This window comes from Oreochromis niloticus, linkage group LG22, assembly GCF_001858045.2.
Source record: "Oreochromis niloticus isolate F11D_XX linkage group LG22, O_niloticus_UMD_NMBU, whole genome shotgun sequence".
Classification (NCBI taxonomy): domain Eukaryota; kingdom Metazoa; phylum Chordata; class Actinopteri; order Cichliformes; family Cichlidae; genus Oreochromis; species Oreochromis niloticus.
This window is the reverse complement of record NC_031985.2, coordinates 7,908,653-7,931,220: the sequence shown is the minus strand read 5'-3', so window position 1 is coordinate 7,931,220 and position 22,568 is coordinate 7,908,653. Positions and strand designations below refer to the sequence as shown.

General features: G+C 37.7%; 1 protein-coding gene and 1 pseudogene across 1 annotated transcript; both read left to right on the top strand.

Annotated features, from left to right (window-relative positions):
* Positions 1-559: 559 nt before the first annotated feature.
* On the top strand, positions 560-6,861 carry LOC109194594 (major histocompatibility complex class I-related gene protein-like). Its single transcript, XM_019350736.2, has 6 exons — positions 560-812; positions 4,222-4,488; positions 4,810-5,088; positions 5,176-5,475; positions 6,137-6,244; positions 6,806-6,861. Exons 1-6 carry the CDS (start codon positions 764-766, stop codon positions 6,853-6,855), a joined length of 1,053 nt encoding a protein of 350 aa, XP_019206281.1. The 5' UTR covers positions 560-763; the 3' UTR covers positions 6,856-6,861.
* An 8,950-nt stretch (positions 6,862-15,811) lies between these two features.
* Positions 15,812-19,275, top strand: LOC100700955 (major histocompatibility complex class I-related gene protein-like; annotated as a pseudogene).
* Positions 19,276-22,568: the final 3,293 nt, after the last annotated feature.

Here is a 22,568-nt window from a genome sequence, read left to right as displayed (position 1 = left end):
TCCACACGCTTCTTGCGACCCTGTTGACTATTTTGAATGAAACGCTTGATTGTTCGATGATCACGCTTCAGGAGCTTTGCAATTTTAAGACTGCTGCATCCCTCTGCAAGATATCTCACTATTTTTGACTTTTCTGAGCCTGTCAAGTCCTTCTTTTGACCCATTTTGCCAAAGGAAAGGAAGTTGCCTAATAATTATGCACACCTGATATAGGGTGTTGATGTCATTAGACCACACCCCTTCTCATTACAGAGATGCACATCACCTAATATGGTTAATTGGTAGTAGGCTTTCGAGCCTATACAGCTTGGAGTAAGACAACATGCATGAAGAGGATGATGTGTACAAAATACTCATTTGCCTAATAATTCTGCACTCCCTGTATATCTGCATTATGTTTTAAAACAGGAAATAATAGACCTTTATCAGGTTTAAGAAAGCATTTGTTTTAAATCGGGGTTGTATCTACTCGGGTATTATTATTTTGATAAGTCAAAATCAAGTACAAAAAAAAACTACCTGCAAAGTAATAAAGCTAATGAAAAAAATAGTTTTGATACTTTAACATAAAGCTTTCATTTTAATAGTGTTTTGTAAGCGGAGTTGTGGGCGGCTCTTGACCGCAGTCTCCAGGATAGGATGTGATGTTTCACATGCACTTTGATATCATAAATCAACGCTACCTCTGTCACGTAAATGAAACCCTGAGCTAAATTAGAACAATAGCCCACTGCTTTGGTCCTATAATCCAAATAAAGTTACAATGGGAAGGTTATTATTGTTGCTTTTCTTGTGTCACTTTTCATCATCAGGTAAGATTACGTCCACATTCTTCATATTTTCTTTGGATACTTGCACCAGGTCTGTCTTCAGTAATGAGAGTAGAGAGTGAGACCGTCAACAGTTGTCTGTTTTACATTTGCTTCTATAAATCACAGACCACAAATCAACTTTTGAAAAGAAAAAAAAAAGTAAATAACGATGTCGACGGACCAATGTTGACACTGTTTCAGACGGAATAGAGGTCAGATGAACGATGAGCAATATAGATTAAATTTAAACGGATCCGTCTCTCTCTCTCTCTCTCTCTCTCTCTCTCTCTCTCTCTCTCTCTCGCTGTAATTTTAATGTTTTATTGCTATATATTGTTAATAATAAAAAGAGCAGCCAGGATTCTTTGATATCTTATGGTTGGGCCACGTGGTGATAGTGTTAGTAGTATTGATTGCTTCCTGTTTGCTTCCCGAGGGATTTTTTCTGAATGAGTGGGTGATGGGGGAAGTCGACTTTTACTGACCGCTCAACCCTGGTTATTTCGATTACTGTTGTTTTTGGATGGATTTTAAGGATTTTCATAACAAATAAAGGCGTCTTAACCTCCTAGGACATATGTGATGTCCACATCCACATATGTGGACATCACATTTTTGGTTATTTTGACCAAAATACTCAATTTTGCTCTACGTGGGCCTGATATCCACTTACGAGGACATTATACTGCTACTGTTCTATCAAAATTTTAAATGAATATCATCATTTGTGGCTCTCATTTTTCTTAAAAACAAAAAAAAGGTAAAAAAAAAACAAAAAAAAACAAAACTGGAAATTCTTTGTTTTTACATTCATCGGGCCCCAATATGCCCAAATATCAAAGAGAAATTAAAAATGCATGTCTTGGAAGAGTTCGGGTCTTAGGAGGCTAAATTGAAAGTTTGTCTTACGTTTAGAGAGCGTGCGCATCAACATTAATCCCATATTCAGCTGCTCGGCGACTCAAGGGTTTGACAGTCGCCAATAGTTTCATTGTAATGCCCGGTTGGTCCTCGGTAGCAACTCTGGCAGTCGCTACACTGGGAACTTTAGTTGCGCAAACATGTTTAACATCACTATTTCACATTCATATGTTGATAAAAAAAATAATGTCATATCCTCTGAATATTATACAAGCCGTTTTCAGCAGCTAACTGGGACCGCCAGTCTTTAAATACATGCTTTATACTTTTTCTTTTGTAAATAATAATAATAATATATCAGTTTTCTTGTCCTCAGAATAGGCTGTAGTTTGTGGATCATTCCTCAACGCCCACTCAAATTGCGCTTGAGTGGGCAGTTTGAGTAGCTAACAGGTGTAATCCGAATCCATGATTACATATTCAGAGGGCGGACCCTCCTTTCTCTGTCATTATTATTTGTGTATATTGTAGCATTCCTCCTACAGAAAACAGAGACAATCGATATTCCTTTTACCGGCTGTTTATTAAGAACAGTAACACAGGCTACTTGTGGCCATGGCCAACAAAACAACAGGGAAAACGCTCTCTCCGGAATCAAAATAAACCCCACTCTTTCACTTCCACACAGGCTGAAGAACAGAAAGTAGGTTTTCTGTTGTCTTTGTGAGTGGTGGAAATGTGTGTGTGTGTGTGTGTGTGTGCTTGTGTGTTTGTTTTAAACATATAAACACAGGAACAGGAGAGTTTGCCGAGTAAGTGAGAGTACTGGGATAGTTAAAGGAACTGAGATAAAAATCAAAATGCCTGCAATGATAAAGGTCTATTATTTCCTGTTTTCCCACAGAATGTAAAATAAATGTAAATATTAAAAGTTATTCTGACGCTACTGATGTTGTTGTCCAAGGTTTTCTGAGTTGTATAAGTCAAAATTGGCTGTTTCAATGAAAGTTTTAGCTGACTGGTCTCAGGCCTTGTGATGATTATGAGCAGAAGCAGATGGAGATAACAGCACATAGACATAGGTCACCCAAGGCCAACCAGCCCCTTTCTTTACAGTAAAAAGGCTGTGAAACATAAACCAGTATGCATATTTATCATGATCACACTTTTTAAAAGTAAAAAAAAAAAATAGGTTCACTTATAATAGTTAAAATATATTATGCATTCTGTCAGAGAAAAAAAATATTTGCAAAATACAAAACTATCAGAACAATGTAGGCATGCTTCCTGTTAGAAAAACTGAATACACTGAACTGTCAAGTTACATACTTAGAACCTTTTGAAGCTCTCAAGTTTAATACAGTAACTTCAAAACAATAGCTAGTTCATCACAAACCAGCAGAAACCTAGAAGAGTCGATTAACACCCATTTTATCTGTTTTCATTAATGTTGGGGGCTGGTTGACCTTGGCTGACCTCTAAAAAACTTTTATTAATATCTTTAAAACAAAAACAGCACAAAGAAAACATTTTGCAGCACAAACTTAGCACAAATGTTTGACGTTGTTTGATTTGAAGAAGGTGGGGGGGCACCTTCACTCATATCATTAACCTACTCCACAAATAGCTAAGTTGTCTAGCTAACCTTACAGAAATTGAATGTTTGGGGGCTTTTAAGATAATAAGATAATGTTCCCAAAAGGTTCTCTTAAGGTCAAAACGTTCAAGGACCCTTCTAAAAAAATAGGGTTTAGAGAATGTACCCTGAAGATTGAAGGATATTGTTTGTGTGGAAATCATGCTAACCTGGTTACTTAATAAACAATCAATTCTTAATGAAATAAGTTAATATGAGGGTAAGTGCAAGCCTTCAGCAGCCAGTTTGAATGGAATGATAAGACACATTTGCTTATTTTGTACTTTATGATGCCACAATGTTACAATATACTGAAAATGTCATCTATGTGTATATTTCCAAAACTATCTGAAGGTCTTAAACAGCTGACAGGTAAAATGTTGACTTGTGGTTTGTACAATTCCAGTCAGAGCACTGCTGTTTTCCCACCCATCCATTTTCTTCTCTTTATCCAGTTTAGGGTAGCATTTGAACTGGAGCCTATCCCAGGTGCCCATTTAAACTTTACTAGATATTTGGATGGATGGATAATTTGTACAGCTACACATGTACATTTCCATGAACTGGATATAAATTATTTTAGAGAGAGTTACTTTAGGCTCCACCAACAATACAGTAACTGGTTAGTTTGAGATGCTGCTGAGAAAGCAGTTTTTTCTCAGTCTCTCTGTTGAGAATGTTAATTTCTCTTTAGTTCTAAGTGACAAGTGCATTCAGGTTTCATTGAAGATGTAAATCAAACAGAATTAGCATATTATCTGTGATATCAGTTAAACTTTTATTTTGGAAAGGATTTTTTTAGAAGTTAATGACAAAATATGTAAATCTTTAAATATAATGCTGAGAGTAGTTAAAGAAATGCGTCTATATAACAGTAAAGCCATCTAATTCAAAGTCTCATCATTGTTACAGTAAAACACTCCTTGCAGTATTTCTTCACTCAAACAACTGGAGTCCAGAGCATCCCTGAGTTTGTGGCTGTTGCCCTTGTTGATGGAGTTCAGGGAGGTTACTATGATAGCAGCACAAAAAGAGCAGAACCCAAAACAGAATGGATTAAAAAGCTCATGAACGATGATCCTCAGCACCTGCAGTGGTACGCTGATCAATCTTTGCACACCAATGAGGTTTTCAAACATTACATTTGGAGTTTAAGGCAACGTTTCAACCAAACTGGAGGTATGGATTTGTCTGACCTGTTACTGCTGAAAATACTTTTAATTTATCCTGATTTGGTTTAAAATAGAAAACAAAGGTTTTTTTTTTTTTTAAATTAGATTGCAGTGTATGATAATAAGATCTGCTACTTTACTTAGAAAAATGGGAAAATAACAAATAAGAACAGTGAAAGAAGCATAGAAAAAATGTGAACCTTCCACAGTGTCCACAAGTTAATAGACTGATTTTTGGGCCAGTAACTGTATGTCCCTCTGTTTTTGTGTCTGTGATGCTGACATCTTACTGGTTTCCTGCAGTTATTGTCACTATGTCTTTTTACAGGTGTTCATATTTTGCAGAGTATGAATGGCTGTGAATGGGATGATGACACTGGAGAGGTTACTTGGTTCATTCAGTACGGTTATGATGGAGAAGATTTTATAGCATTGGACCTGCAGAAGCTGACATGGATCACTGCAAAACCACAGGCTGTCATCACCAAACTCAGATGGGATACTGAAAAAACTCGATTAGAACACAATAAAGAACTTTTCATCCATAAATGTCCTGAGCTTTTAAAGAAGTATTTGCAGTATGGGAGGAGCTTTTTGCAGACAGCAGGTAGAATTACAGAATCTGATGTAGAAAAAAATAGAAAATTTGTGTTGCAATTTAAAGACAATGTAGCAACTTCCTATCTCTTTTCAGTCCTACCTTCAGTGTCTCTCCTCCAGAAGTCGTCCTCCTCTCCAGTCGGCTGCCACGCTACAGGTTTCTACCCTGACAGAGCCGTGATGTTCTGGAGGAAAGATGGAGAGGAGATCCATGAAGGTGTGCATCACACAGAGAGCCTTCCCAACAATGATGGGACCTTCCAGATGAGTGTTGATTTGAAACTTTCAGTCACACCTGAAGACTGGCAGACGTACGACTGTGTGTTTCAGCTCTTTGGCGTGAACGAGTACATTGTCACCAAACTGGACAAAGCAGCGATCAGGACCAACTGGGGTAAGACTGGATCCTGCAGTGGTTATGAATCATTTTTACAGAGTAGTTATTTATTTCAAAAAGGTGACCACTCTGTCACACCAACCCTCTGCATGTACTCTTTTACTACATCCATGAATCCTCTCTGTGGTCTTTCTCTTTTCCTCTTGACTGACTGAACCATCTTTAACAACTTTACAGTTATGTTTTTCACAAATAGAATTACATATACTATCATATGTTATAATGTTTTTATAATGGTATAAAGGTTTTACATTAAATTATTAAGTTCCTTGAGGCGATGTTGGATAAGCTGACCTTTGCCACATTTACATTCACCAATCCAATCAAACAATACTTTTAGCAGCTGCTCAAGAACTAATTAATAACAAATCAGTAAGATGCTTCACTGAAAAGGGAACATAAATAGCAGAGAACTGAAGTAAGCAAAACGTAATGAAATACTATATGTAGTGTTTTTTATCTTCAGTTTTCACAAGACGAATGTCTAATGTTGGCGTATTAACTGAGTATTAATTGTTTTGTGTCGCCTCTTGTTTTAATCAGAGATGTCAGCTGCATCTACTATCAGGTCCTTACTGAGTCGTTCCTCACTTGTTCTTTAGTAATCTCATTCATTTGTCCTCTGTACAATAAAGTGTCTCCATGTTTTGTTCAACAGAGAAGCCCACTGACATCAGAGCTACAGTGGTTGTTCTAGCGATCGTCCTCATTGCAGCTGTTGCAGCTGGGGCAGCTGTGGTGTTTTTCACTTACAAAAGAAAGAAAGGTGAGAGATCTGTTGGAGAAATGTTGATTTTAATTTTTGAATTTGTGTTTTAATCAATACTGATAAATTTCACATTAAACTGAAACACTCAGTCTGAAATAAATCTCAGAGCCAAAGTGAAATTATTATATGACAGTAAACTGATGATGTGAGAAGCATCAGTGTAATAGATAATTACAGAGCAGCTGATCTTCATAGCTGTGCAGAAGACGAACATTTGAACTCTCTACCTGTGAACTACATTTGAGGAAAAGAGTTTGCTCATGTGGAACAGCGTAGAACATATTACTGCTCGCATTTAGAACGTAAATCACGCTTAAAATCTCATCACTACTCTCTCAAAACATTAAAAATCACAGGAACGCTTGTTTTTATTGTGTTATTGTATTTTATGCTGTTGTATACATGGTTGCTTGATGAATGTGACTTCCCTATTAATATTTCTGCTTGCCTGACTCTTTGTTGCATGTTTATCTAGAGAGTTGGAGCGTGTTTACTAACAGAAATCAACATTCACTGTACATTATAAAAAAATTTACTTTTATCTTTTTGTTCTTACAGCTCCTGACAATGTCTCTGAACAGTCTGAGAGACTAAATCCACAAACGTGACCGACACTCAAGCTGTTCTGTGCTCCACTCTCTGTAAGACTTTAGTCTGGCTGTTTAAGTTCTTCCACAGCTTGACGTTTTACATGTTATATGCACTGATCATTGAAATTCCCAGCAGGTAACATAATAACATCTTATAGAAGCTTTTTGTTTTTTATTTGTTGTTTATTTCAATGCCATACACTGCAAAAAATATGCCTCAAATGAAGCTCAAAGATTGATATAGAATCTCTTCAAAAACATAATTTATCTTGGTTCATTTACATTTAGGTTTGTAACCTCTTCTGAAATGTTTATGTATTTCCCCCCTTTATCAAATCTTTTGCATAATAAGTAATTCACTACACAAATAATCTTTTCATCTAATAAATAAATAATAACACTTAGAAACACTTCCTATTCAGTTTTGATGACATTTTTCTTCTTTCTCTATGTCTTTCACACATAAACCAGAAGAACTCTTTGACAGCTGGGCACTATGTGCTGAAACGTGTACTAGAACACCAGATTGCGATGTTATGTGATTACATATGGAATATGTGATACATATGGTATGTCTGTGAAGGTTCTCAGTCATCCAGGTCATTGTAGTCGAAGTAGTTTGCAAAGAAAAGCGTCTGGACTTCTTTAAGTTGCTTGAAGACGTTTCACCTCTCATCCGAGAAGCTTCTTCAGTTCTAAGGTCAAATGGCCGGATATGATTCATCGGCCAAACTCCTTTGATACATATGGTTATTTCAAGAGTATTATAAATGTGTATGTGTAGTTCCATAATTTTACTTTTTTTTTTTAACTTTTACCTAAAACAAACAAAGCAGTCAAAAAACAATATTTTCAATATTAATAACAATATAAAAAAATGCTATAATTCCTTTATCATGATAACACAGCTTAACTGCATTTTATTCCTTTAACACTCTGTATTATCTGTTATTTACTCTCCAAAACTATATTTCCTTTTTTGTGCTGTAAAAATGCTTCTATGCTATAAGGCTCTTTTTATTAATAAAGTTGAAGTGAAAAACAAAGTTCACTCTGAGCTGCTCGATGTGTGTTTCTTTCAAAGAGAGAGAAACTCACAGAGAGGGAAGTAATCACATCAAAGTTGAATTTAACTGAAAGAGTTTTGAAATGATAACTTTTAGCATAACCTTAATATACGTTTTTTAAGTATACCTGTAAAGTTCAGTTCTAGGTTTCAGTTCTAATCATCGAGTCAGAAAAGATCAACTTCAAATCATTTAACGGTCACCAGCTGACCCCACCATTTTCATTTTAACAAGTCTGTTAAAATGAAAATGAAAATAACAGTCACAGTCACAGGGTTATCATTTACACCACAGTTACTGTTGATCTCTACTGCTTAAATCTTACTTTAACTTGTTGAAACTGCCGACATGGATTAACTTGCTGTCCTGCAAAAAGTTTGTATCCAAAGACTCAAAAATGTCATGAAAAGGTGGTTACTGTAATTGTGCTTACTGTGTGATTTAAAGTTGTTTGACTCTTCACTATAAAAATGATATGATTGTTTTTAGCTCCAGTAACTGTTTTGAGGACTTTGAAAATGTGATTCCTTGTTTTCCTATACTGCATGATGACAATAGCAACAACAGACAGATTAAATTGGTTTAGATAAGTTGAATCCAGTTCACTCACATCAAATGATTTCAATACTCATCCAGTCAGAGAGGATCTAATTAGAATTACTTGAAGTAAAATCTTCAGATGAATCTTTAAGCATATCCACTTTGACAGTTGATGTCTTCACTCTGACCCCCAGCAGCATGGAATACACACCCATTAAAAACACTGAAACTGACTGGATAAAAAGCGTGAAATCTAAAATGAAACTGAAGAAAACAAAATCATAAGAGATGCTGAAAAGAAGGATACATTCCCTGCCTTGAAATTGGCAAAAGTATGTAGGGTGAAAATCCTGAATACAATCTTGTTAGTTCAAAGTCTTGGGAGCCATTTAAAATTATAATCTTGTCTCTAAATTAAAGTATACTGAAGAAGTTAAGGGGATTTCAGTCTTTAATCACTTATATTACAAAAGAATAATCATAAGAGCATACTTTTTTTAATAATAGATAATATAATACATACAAAATAATAGATATGAAAAATGAAGGTAAGGGGGCCACTTATTCTAAAATATTGTAATACCAAAAGAGTTTCTGTATGTGGAATAAGCAATGTAATTACTAATTAAGCATTCATAGTAGATAGACAAAGATTTGGACAAGAAGACTGTACATGTAACTGCTTAATCAGCATTTACATTGATAAAGATTCAATATTGTGATTGCTAAATGAGCATCAGCGCTAATTAGCAAAAACACATCCCCCCATGGTTCTGCATCAAGAATAAAAACATAAAACATAAGGTTGTAAATGAGTCTAAGTGTAAGAGATTAACAGGCTTGTCTTAAATTACTGTTCGGTGTATAAAATTGTGTGTGATGGCCTGGTGGCGCTGTTTTGGTACCTGCAGCGCTGGTTTAGGGTATTAATGGGTTTTTTTCTTTTAGAGGCTGTTTGCTAACCTTGGAAATCTTGTTTCTTACAGGCATCTTCTTACAATGTGTTGTGCATTTGTTTACAGTTTACAGTGCAGGGCATTTCTCCACGAACGGTTATCTTTACTCAGGCCACCGTTATTGAATTCTTTGTAACATAAACTAATTGAGCAAGCTAAGCTGTGTCTGTAGAGTCTTTTTTTTTGTTGCCAATGCTGAGCCAAGTTGGTAACATGAGCAAGTCACTGTTTACTGAAAAATATTCTTGTGACATGCTGATAACAACAGCTTTTTATCACACTGCTAATTTTTTATGCACTTTTATATTTCTAAAAATCTGTTAACACCTGCTGTATTGATTTTATCCTTCTTCCTGGTGGACATACACTGATGCTGTGATTCAAAAGAGAAATTCAAATACAGACACCAGAGAGATGTCAACTAATGCACCATAATCACTGATGGAATCTCAACAAACAAAAATGACACTGAGATACATCCACTGTGGACAATGCACTGTATCATTTAGCAATCCTTTTGTCATGACTTTTTCCACTGGAAAAACTTCTTTTAGTTTGTATTATAGTTAGTTTTAAGTAATTTTTATATTTGATTTCCCAGAGGTAATGTTGCTCTTTACATTTCAGTGCACTAAGTGAATATAAGAAACTAATCATGTCTTTCAATTTTACATTTTTTTCCTTTTCCCGTTTTAACAAACATGCAAGATTTTGACATTTTATCTTGATCAGTCATTCTCAAACTGTAGCGATACATGGGCTCCCTCTAGTGGTACGCAGGAAGTCTTCATGATCTTTTTAAGATTAAATAACATAACATTTATATACTTTTAATATTAATATATATTATTAAAAATATATTAAATTATTATGCAGTGATCTTGTCAGTATTGAATGCATGAAACTTTCACATCTCAGACGACATCTTATAACCAAGTACACGATGCTGAAAGACAAACCAAATGTTTTTCAGAGGCAGCTACAGTCAGCGTTTTACTTTTGTGCTTTTTTTATTCAGCTGCGTCATGCTAGCAGCTCAATATCCTTATCACAGAGAATCTCTTTGATATGCAGGTGTACAGAGTTGTATTATCATTCATAAATACAGCCAGACCCGCTTGTCTATTCTTCCCGCTGTCGTTGTTGTGTCAGCCTGAAGTAGATAAAAACTGTCCATGTTTATGTGTTTGTCCAGAGTTACTATGGTAGCCACGTCTCACACAGGATAATTAAGCTGCTCTCTCTTCAAGCCCCCTGATGCTGGGTAAGGGACACCAAGTCATCAACTTTTTAGCAAAGGATCTCCCGTTCCCCATGATGATGGGTCTCTACCTTCTCCCCTGGTTACAGCGCCTGATGTTGTTGTGGTTCCCTTGTCTGTTTCTCCTCAGCTTGACGAGGAAATCAGGCGGCTTGGTGGGAGGCAGCAGCACAGAACTCTCCAGCCTTTTTAATTCAAGGTGCTCCAAAGGCTTGAGGAACAGGGATGCCTCCTCAACCTAAGTAGGACGATGGGGGTATGTACTGGGGTGTCTTTTGTGTCTCAGCTGCAGGGGAGAGGTGGAGTAGCTGGTTCAGGGTGTGGTGTCAGGGCTGATCCACATAGCTGACCTCCATCATCTAATCATTATTTTTTTCTAAAGAAAATCAGTAAGATGTGTGATGAAGACTCCTCTTCTATCAGTCCATCAGCAGGCAAAAGCAGATGTGTGCTCAGTTCCTCTTTTTGGGTCTGAAGTCTTACAACTGATTCAAGAAACAAAATTGAAAACATCAGTTGTGCAATGAGAACATTTAGTTGCTGATTTACTTGCTTCATTGGCCCAACTTCCTGCAGACTATATCAGATATACTTGAGCAGTGTTTCTGGAATTGTTAATCTACTCTAACTTTTATTCTTTATATTTCATTTGCTTTCTTTTCCCTTTAACTATCGCAAACAGAATATACAACAGTATTCATTCACACTATTGTTGAAGAAACATTTTCCTTCTTCCTTCTTTTAACATATGTACATATATGTCTAAATTTGTTTGTACATATCATTTTTATTAATATTTTAAAAATATTAATATAAATATCTTACCTGTGTTTTGTCCATGTTATACCTGCTTCAGTTGTCATGGTTACTAGCCTGCTAATGCTTGGAAGTCTTCTCTTGATACCAGGAAGGGGAAAACTCAGAGGTGAAACTCTTATTCTTGGAAATCAAAAACCAGTTTAACTCTTAAGCAGTCGAAAAATCTTCAATTACATTGTAGAGCCAAATCTGCTGAATTTACTCCAAAATGGTCTCCAGTTATGAATAAACCAGCCAGTGAAATTGCCTTAGTGTCAAAACACAAATATCATGTCCACATGTATATTTAATAAAACTATTTTTGTTATATAATTCACATCTGCTTTTTTTTTCAATACTTTACTTATTGTTGCTAATTTGTTACCTCTGACAACAAGGCGATGTATTTGGTAGCGTTAGCATGTCAGTCTGTCACTTATGTAAGCCAAAAACAACAGCAGCTCTTCATCTGATTGTGATGGAACAAATAACTCGACATAACAATTTCTGCACTGCTAAGTCAAAAAAATGAAGTTTTGTAGATCTGCAAAATATACAGAATTAAAAACGTATTTCTACACCTCTGTGGTGGAAGCCACATTATTTATTATACTTCTACACGTGACATTCAGAAGTTACTTAAACTTCTTCATAGGTTTAGACAATCACAACATGTTTTCTCGTCGTGATCTGCCAGGTTGTTGAAGAGATATGCAACAGGATACAAACAAAAGAAGCAAAAGAAACAGAAAAATAATAGAGAAGCAGGGGAATAGAAAACATACAATTTAACTAAAACAACTGCAGTTACAATGTAGACACTGAACATTTTGACAAAGGCACCAAATTCCATCGTGTTCCTCTGTGATCCTAATCATTGGAAACATTGTGCTGAATAAATTAAGCACAAAATCAAGTGAGGTAAGTTTTATTTTGCCCAAGGGCACAACGACCAAGACAGACAGAGCTGGGAATCGAACCGGCAACCTTCCTGTTACTAGATGAGCTTTGCAACCCCTGAACCATGGTCGCCCCGCATTGACCCCATGTCTACTGTAACTAAGTAATGAGTAATGAGTTCATTATTAACTAGTTTGTTAATGAATTACTGCAGTCAAATTGAAACAGTATTTGCCACACTTCAGGCTGTGTTCACTGGCAGGATGTCATCCTCAAAACATTAACTAGGTCTGCACCAAAAAATTTTTAATTTACTTGAGAAGATTATTCTCCGTTAACTATGCTAACTTTAAAAAAATCTCACTTGTACTCGGAAATATGACAAGTAGCCAAACAGCTGAATACATTCTGTTTGTATCTCCATGATATCTTATGAGTCTCTGACTTTTCTAGATGATTTGATGAGGGATGTTAAAAATGAATTTGCATGCACAATTAGTCCAAAATTGACATGTCGACATTGACATTGGTGCCCTGTGCATTTCATGTATAAGAAGAGGTTCACTCTGAGCGTGTGTGACAGATGTGAAAGGGTCTTGAGAAACTGTGGAAAACATTATGCTGCCTGTAACATCATTCAGCATGACGAATTTGGCTGCATGATCTGCTGTAACATAAATCAAATGGCTGAATTGCCACCTCAGCAAGCAGTCAAGTACTATAGGCTTGCTAATGACCTATTAATCGTATTCTGGTGTGTAGCAACAGGGATGCATGGAAAAATTTCAGGACACCAGCCTAGAAATCCACAGGACACCCCGAGGAACACAGTCGAATGCCTTCTCCAAGTCCACAAAACACATGTAGACTGGTTGGGCAAACTCCCATGCGCTCTCAAGTATCCTTGAGAGGATAAAGAGCTGTTCCAGTATTCCGCGACCAGGAGGAAAACCGCATTGTTCCTCCTTTATCTGAGGTTCGACTAGCGGACAAATTCTCCTTTCCAGCACCCCGGCATAGACTTTCCTAGGGAGGCTCAGCAGTGTGATTCCCCTGTAGTTGGAACACACCCGGACCCGTTCCCGACCCTAAGGCGCAGGAAACAAACCCTCTCATCCACCGGGAAGAACCCCAACATACAGGCAGCAAGCCGAGGGGATATTAGAATAACCACCCCAGCCCGCCGCCTCTCACTAGGGGCAACTCCAGACTGAGACAGAGTCCAGCCCCTCTCCAGGAGACTGGTTGTAGAGCCCAAGCCATGCTTAGAGGTGAGCCCGACTATATCTAGCTTGTACCTCTCAACCTCACACACTAACTCAGGCTCCTGGCCGCCGCCCGTCACACAACTCACCCAACCCCTACAATGCCTTGTGCAGGTGATGGGCCTGCGGGAGTATTAGCCCATGTCCCCTTTTCGGGCTGTGCCCGGCCGGGCCTTATGGACTAAGGCCCAACCACCAGATGCTCACCCTCAAGCACCCTCCCCAGGCCTGGCTCCAGGGCGCTCGTTGTCTGGTCCCTCACCCAGGACCAATTTGTCATGGGAGACCCTACCAGGGGGCAAACACCCCCAGGCAACATAGCCCCTGGGATCCCTGGGACACACAAAGCCCCTCCACCAAGATAAGGTAGCGATTCACAGAGAGGCGGATAAAAGACTTTTTTTGTCAAAATTGACCTCTTTCTTGATTACAATATTATTTTCATGTATTATTTCCATTTCCATCTTCAAATCTCACAAACCAGCAAAACTAGTAATAACAATGTACTCAACGAGCAGAACCCAAATGAGGACCATAGAGAATTTTACCTTTGATTTTTACTTACACAGAGGGTTATATGATGTGAGGAGGAAGCAAAATGGGGAAGGTGGAAACTGTTAGGGTCACAGAGGAGGTGCAGTCCTGGATGATCTTTTGAGGGAATGATGTTGAGAGATTGTCCAGTGTCCAGAGAGTGAGAATTAGCCAGGATGCTTACTTGTAATCAAGGGGCGAAAAAGTCCAAGGGTCTATGAGTCCATGGAGAAAGGAGTAATTGGAACGTAAGCAGGTAGTTGAGTCGCTGAGTTGCACGTCATCCGGGGAAGAAGGATTTTTCTTGCCTAGTTGTTGCATGCTTTATTGTGTTTGATGTTGAGAGCATTTTCCCTTTTTTTGCATGTTTTTACTGTATTTATTGGGAATCTTCCGGAGAGACTCCTCCCCCCTGCTTTCCATAACTAATTAGATACACATGGAGGACACAGAGAACACCAATTAATCAGGCCTCCCTTGTTGGTAGCCAGAGGCCAATAAGAGAGTTTGGCAGGTCAGAAAAAGGAATCGCAGCTGGATGCAGGGAAGGAGGAGAGAGCCACAGAGTAGCGTGGTGGCAGGCGCAGCCACAGCAGTGAGAGATGTAGAGCGGCAATTACCGGCATGGCACGGCCACAGGAAAAGAGAGAGACGGCTCTCGTTCAGTTGACGGCAGACTTCTTCCACAGTGGTAGCGAGACGCCAGCTAAACACTTAAGACACGGAGCAGCAGCAGGCAGAGTTTGGAGCTCTGCCCTCGCGTGGTAACTCTCAAGTGGTTAAAATTCTTAAAGACGCCTCGGTAAATTAAGAAGGGTGACTGCTGCTGCTCTCCTGTGCTTAGTGGAAGCTGGAGCGGTGTGGCGAGGAGACCACGAAGGACTTTGTTGGCCTGGCTCCCACTGGTGGACTCAGCGGACCCTTAACAGCCAAGAAGTGTGGCAGAGCCCGATTGGGACCCTTGGGACTTTAGGTTTTGTTTTTAATCATTCAATCATAATATCAATCTGACTTTGAATTACACATTTAATGACACAAAAAAAATTGTATACATGCAGTTTGCATCCTTTAAATTCACATTGGCATTAAAAGGTCTTGGACTTGTGTAACCTGCCTGCCTTCATTTTAGACTAATAGCAACCACTTCCACAAAAATCCCCCAAAACGCAAATGTGTGTCCTCATAATTCTATCATTAAGTTGTTCATCTAAAGTAGCTCCATTTAAACAGTCTAATTTCAGTGCAGGTTTCAAGTTTGATGCTATAATTATAAGAAATAAAACATATTAAATTATTTATTTGCATAAGTACTTGTAACTCAGTTGCCTGAAACCTGCAGTAGATAGGGGATGTAGTTTTACTAAATAATAATGTTTTATATTTTTGCAGTTTTAGTTCTTTTTCTTATTAACCAAGATGACTTTTGCAACTCAATTGAAGCAGCAGAAGTAGTATTTATAAAAAAAATAAATCTCTCTAAAGTATCTGAAACCAGAGTTTGTGTCCTGTCTTGTGTCCTTGTTATGCTTTCAGGTGGAATCCAGTGTGCATGCCATGGGAAAAACAGAGAGACTGTTGGAGGCACACAGTCGGTTTAATGTTTAATTTTTTCTGACTCAGACAAGTTCGCCCCAGCCTAACAGAAAACAGAACTTGAACAAGTCATGCAACCACTTGCAGTTGTTTTTTGTCTGTTGTTTTTCTTGTTTTAATGAATGTGAAAATGGAAAAACAGATGAAGTGTGTGCTTATATTACTGCTCTATTCTCATGCTGCATCTCCAGGTAAGATATTTTATTTAAAGTGTATTTAAGTTTTATTTAAAAATATTTCTCTTGACTTACAGCAAATTGCATTGTAAGAGACTTGGTCTTTTAGTTTTGCTATGAGCTGTCGCCATTTTACACCTGACATGGACTACTAACAACACCTAACTTGTCAAAAAGACACAGGGAGTTATTTAAGCATATAGAAGAGAAATTTTAGATCAGCAGCTGTGGCTATGCTTTTACAGATGTTTTGTTCAAAGTATCCTCTCTTGTGACATCCTTGTGTTTTTCACAAACTGGACTGTAGCTGAAAGGAAAGCACTAGAGAGTGTTATTAAATCAGTACAGAACATTATACACACAGTTAGCTTATTTACAATAAAAAAAAGTTAACTTATTCTAAAAGCAGGTTACTTGATATTTTATTTTCTGTTTTATCTTTTTAACTTACACTATGTGATGAAAATGTTTCTTCTCTTTTATGTGTTCATTACATGTTTTAGCAATATCACTTTTGGGTCATTTAAAAGGTGCACATATGAAGGAGCATTCAGCTTTAACTTTATTGCACACACACAGTTACAACTCTGAGAAAGTTGGTGTCACCCAGTCGGGGCAAATTCAACAGGTGTGAAGTCTTTTGTTCTGTGTCCTTGAGGATGGGTGGAAGAGACAAGGGGCAAAAACTGTAATAGGAGATAAGGTTATAACATCTCTCCTTTTCTGGAGAAGGTCAAGGGTACATCTGGTTACATCTGCTTGACTGTATTTAAAATTGACTGTGCTGTTCATCTTCAGACACTACTATCAGTGCCCTGTTGAATGGCCATTCTCTCTCTCAAGATTGAGATTTAAAGGTGTTAATTTCATTAATTAAAATGATGAATCTAAACCAAGTTTTAGTTTTTATTTAACCTTCTTAAATGGTACAGAAAGTATATAATACAAATGTCATCTGATTTTGTCCTGCCAATTTTACAGTAAAACACTCCCTGAAGTTTTTCTCCACTCAAACCTCTGAAGTCCAGAGTATCCCAGAGTATCCCAGAGTTTTCGGCTGGTGCACTTGTTGATGAAGTTCAGATAGGTGACTTCAACAGTGTAAGAGGAGCAGAGCTAAAGAAAGACTGGATTAAATTCTTTGAAGATCATCCTTGGCACCTGGAGTGGTATAGTTTCCAATCTAATGACAGTCATCAATTCTTCAAGGCTACCATTGAGACTTTGAGGCAACGTTTCAACCAAACTGAAGGTACTGATTTGTTTCACTTGTTACTTTTGTAATGTTGATTTGTCCCAAAGGTGCAGTTTCACTATGCTGTGCTGACATCTTACTGCTTTACCACAGTTACTGTTACTTTCTCTCTTTTCAGGTGTTCATATCATGCAGAGGATGAATGGCTGTGAGTGGAATGATGAGACTGGTGAGATTAATGGGTTCAATCTGTACAGTTATGATGGAGAAGACTTTCTAGCATTGGACCTGCAGACACTGACATGGATCACTCCAAAACCACAGGCTGTCCTCACCAAACTGAGATGGGATGCTCAAAAAGATCGATTAAAATTAAACAAAACCTTTTTAGGCCATCTGTGCCCTGAGTTTTTAAAGGAGTATTTGCAGTATGGCAGGAGCTTTCTGCAGACTGCAGGTAGAATTACAGAATCTGATGAAACATAATAGAACAGAAAATTAATATGGATTTCTTGCTTTAAAAGTAAAATGAAATTCAAAAAAAGAATGTGACAACTGCCAGTCTCTCTCCAGTTCTTCCCTCAGTGTCTCTCCTCCAGAAGACTCCCTCCTCTGCCATCAGCTGCCATGCTACAGGTTTTTATCCTGACAGAGCCGTGATGTTCTGGAGGAAAGATGGAGAGGAGATCCATGAAGGTGTGGATCCCGGAGAGATCCTCCCCAACAATGATGGGACCTTCCAGTTGAGTGTTGATTTGAAACTTTCATCAGTCACACCTGAAGACTGGCAGAGGTACGATTGTGTGTTTCAGTTCTCTGGTGTGAACGAGTACATCATCACAAAACTGGACAAAACAGCGATCAGGACCAACTGGGGTAAGACTGGATCCTGCAGGGTTTGAAAACTGCAGTTTGATATTATGAAGTTGTTAACTAAACAGCTTAGTTGTCAAATTTAATTCCTAAATGCCATTCTTATCGATCAATAAAGACAAGTCTTTACAAGTGTTGCATAAGTCTGGCGTAAAAATGGGATCTCATACTGGGTTAAAGTAATGAAGTACCATTTGCATTATGGTGTATCACTACTTTAGAGTGTACAAGACGCGTAACTAATGCTTAAGTAATGCTGTTTTGATGGCTTTGTGTGACATTCAGAGATGTCAGACTCATCAACTATCAGGTCCTTGATTTTCTCTCCACTTATTCTTTAGTAACTGCACACATTTTTTGTTCAGTATTATAAGTGTTGTCATATTTTGTTCAACAGAAAAGCCCACTGACATGGGAACCTTCATCGGTGCTGCAGTGATTGTTCTAGCTTTCACCATCATCACAGCTGTGACATTTTTGACCTACATAAATAAAAAATGTGAGAAATCTAAAGTTTAGTTCAAATTCATGTCAAGTAAAATGATTATAGGGCAGTAGAATGATGAGGTGAGAAGAAAATAATCAAATTTAAAAGGAGATTGACACAAAATAATTGCATAATCAAGAAACAACAAATTAAAAACAAATTACAACACATATGGTTTATTTTAGTTTGTTTCAGCCAAATGTTCTGCATCCTGTAAGTAATGTAGAACATTTATTAGAGATATAATATGCATTATTTAATTGAAAACAAAGTACAGACTTGTTCTTTTTTGTTACACATGATCTGATCACTTGAACAGCACTGATCTCCCTCTCACTTTCATAGCTGGGAAGCAAGGGCCATGTATTCAATAATCACTATAAATTACACCCTTGAAAAGGCTAAATTATGTGTAAACTGTATGCTTTTGATCTTCCAGCTCCTGACGATGGCTCTGAGCAGTCTGAGAGACTAAATCCACAAAGCTGACTGTCCTAAGAAGTTCTTCACTCCGCTCTCTGTATGACTTTCCTCCAGCTGCTGCTGTCACCTCAGTGTTTCAAATACATATGTTAAAAACACCAGTGAATAAATTAGGCACAGGTAATGATCACATTCTGCTGCACTTGTTGTAAATTAGTGCATGGTCAGACATCTGTATGCAGCACCTGTGTGTACATTTCATGCATTTGTGATTTTATTTTGCTTCAGTATGTAGTCATGGTATCGATGCAGTGGTATCACAAGTCTTCTACAAAGCAAAACTAGCTTTATTGATGGATATGTATCTGATGATGACCGTTTGTTAGAACTGAAGTGTTTAATTTTATTGAGAAATTAGAAATGTACAAAGCATGTGGTATTTTCCAAATGGCACCAAAATATCTGAAGGATGAAAACACTCTCATTTGGAAATAAAATTTTGTCATTTTATTATTTCATTATATAGTTCTATAAAAATGACTAGCCCTTATTTTGCTGGATTTGATTTGTGAGGTCACATGATCTTCATCTTTGACCGCCTCTGGGCTATGTCCTTAGATCAAAAACATACAGTTACAACGGAAAAATGGTAAATGGCCTGTATTTATATAGCGCTTTTCTGGTCCCTAAGGACCCTAAAGCGCTTTACATATCCAGTTATTCACCCATTCACACACACTGGTGATGGTAAGCTACATTGTAGCCACAGCCACCCTGGGGCGCACTGACAGAGGCGAGGCTGCCGGACACTGGCGCCACCGGGCCCTCTGACCACCAACAGTAGGCAACGGGTGAAGTGTCTTGCCCAAGGACACAACGACCGAGACTGTCCAAGCCGGGGCTCAAACCGGTAAACTTCCGATTACAAGGCGAACTCCCAACTCTTGAGCCACGATCGCCCCACTAGGAAAAAACAAAACAGAAATAGGAAAAAACAGATTTCCAAAAGCACAAGGGAAGTGTTTCTGGGGAGACAATAACCCGGCGGACCAGTTGCAGGAACCAAAATAGACAGAAGACACTTCAAAGAAGTGGTGGATCTATCGGTTTTGTTAGGAAAGAAAAGATGAGAGGTAAGTTTGTTAGCCTAACTATTAGCCAGAAAAACCGTCATCAGTATTATATGAATCATGATAAAAACACACCTACCATGTTTTGGGTTCCTGCAACTGGTCCGTCGGGTTATTGTCTCCCCAGAAACACTTCCCTTGTGCTTTTGGAAATCTGTTTTTTTTCTATTTCAGTTTTCGTTCTTCCTATTTCTGTTTAGTTTTTTCCCTTTTCCGTTGTCATTTTTCCTATTTTGTGTTTTGTGTGCTTTTGCAGCATTTTTCTTATTGCTGGTGTTTTCTTAAGTTGCAGTCCGTTTGGCCTCTCGGGGCCACCGTACATCACTTGAAATAAGACACAATCAGCTGCAGAGTAACATTTCAGTGAGATAAAGGAACTTGTTTTTAGACAGTGCATATTGGATCTGGAGAATTTTCAGTTGCTCAATTGGCAGATTTTTTCACTTAATACAAGATATTGAAATAAGTAAACAAATCTGCCAGTGAAAATTCTCCAGATTGAAGATGCACTGAATCACATGACCCCCTATGAACAAGGACTTGGCAACAGTTGGTTGAAACATTACAATTAGATTTTGTTCCTATTAATTTTATATATTTATTTGTGTTTCTTTCATTTTAATTCTAAATTTTATTTTGATTAAAAATAGTTCATATACTTTTTTATTTTGGTTTAAGTAAAGAATGCTGCTTCAGTTTTTGTTTTTTCAATTTTTTTCAGCTATAATATTTTCACACTGTAATTTGTAGTTACACCAAACCATTTAAAAACATTACACAATATTTGCGTATTTGTACAATGTGACTTGAGCTGAGCTTTGATGCTCTAATAAAAAATGTTCTCTGATGTTTTTTCTTGTTTTTTTAATCTTCAGAATTTGAACATTTCTATCTATCACTGATTTAAATGGATTCATAGTTTTCTCACTCTGAATGTTGTAAATTGCCTTCTGGCTTTAGCTGGGAGCATACAGATTCCTGATATTGTCAAGGTTCTGGGACTTGGACTAAGCTTTTGAGTTTATTTTGTTTGAGTATTTCTGTGCTATTATGATTTAAGTTTCACTAGTCAGTCCTGAATATTATTCTTGTTATTGCTGCAGAGTTTTCCTGTGATCTCAGTTTAATTTCTTGTTTTTGAGGTTTCCTTTGTGTCGTTGTCCTGTGTCCCTCGCTTTCCCTGGGTCTGTGGGTGTGTGTGTCCTTGTGTCTTGTTTCCCTTTTTCTATTTATTGTTGCCTTCCTTGTGTTTCCATGTTACCCCTGTCTCTCGTGTGTATTTATGTATGTTCTCCACAGCCCGTTTTGTGTCTCTCCTTCTCTCTCCAGCTCTCTCTCTTTCCCTCCATGACTCGTCTCCCTTCGCTCTTTGTGTTTCCTTCCTCTGTCTCCCAGTCAATCCTCTTCTAATGTTCCTGCCTGTGTCTTGCTGTGTGTTTTAGTTTGCGTCTTAGTGTTTTATTTTGACAGTCTCTCGTTTTGTGTTCATTGTGTTTAGTTTTGTTTCCCCTGGTTCGTTATGTCTGTTCGTCCCAGCTTTGTTCCCATGTGTTTCCACTTCCCTCATCACCCCTCTGTGTTTTAAGTGTGTGAGTTTTCCTTTGTTCATTGTCAGGTTGTCTGTTCTTCATGTGTCATGTTCAGGTAATTGTGTTTAACTGGTTTAACTTAGTTTAGTTCTCCCAGTGTAGTCCAGTTTATTTAGTTCTCCCATTGTAGCCCAGTTTATTTAGTTCTCCCATTGTAGTCCAGTTTATTTAGTTCTCCCATTGTAGTCCAGTTTAGTTCTTCCAGTGTAGTCCAGTTAGTTTAGCCTCAGTTCCCTCTTGCCTTTTGATTTGTGTTGCTCACCAGTTTTTGAATAGACAGCTTATCCTCAGTTAAGTTTCATTTCCACGTGTCTACATTTGGGTCCATTATTCAACTTCCATAGACTGTGACAGAGAGTACATAGCACTAAGAGATTTAAACATGTTAATCCAAACCTCTTGTATTAAAGTATTCTGTGAATGCAGCTTTCGTGGTTATTTCAGGTTTTTGGGGTTGTAAACAGGAGACAGATAAGATATGATAACTCTTCATTGTCATTGTACACTCATACATAGTACGATAGTACAATGAAATTGGAAAACTGTCCCACATTGGCACTATGTACAACACAACACAACACAACACAACACAACACAGTAACCTAACTTAGCAATAAAATGAATAATAAGTGTATGTGATCCTTTGCCATTAGAGCTGCTAAATTGTCGAACAGTTCATATCAGAGTAGCTACCTTATGAGTGTTTCATGTGTAGTCTTACATCTTTTGTATTCAAATTCAAATTCAAATTTTATTTGTCACACACACACAACCATAGACAGTATGACATAGGGGTGAAATGCTTGTAGCTGTACAATGCCCGACCATTAAATGACAGAAAAAAGTTTTACAGTATTTACAATTTACAGGTTACTACAAAATTTACAAATTAACTTAGAAATTTACAGTAAAAATGTGCAAATAGCAGAAAGAGATTATAAAGA

Coding starts and splice junctions, on each gene's coding strand:
- LOC109194594 (XM_019350736.2), top strand. CDS start 764: ATGGGAAGGTTATTATTGTTGCTTTTCTTGTGTCACTTTTCATCATCA. Junction 813..4,221: donor GTGTCACTTTTCATCATCAG/GTAAGATTACGT, acceptor TCATTGTTACAG/TAAAACACTCCTTGCAGTAT. Junction 6,245..6,805: donor CACTTACAAAAGAAAGAAAG/GTGAGAGATCTG, acceptor TTGTTCTTACAG/CTCCTGACAATGTCTCTGAA.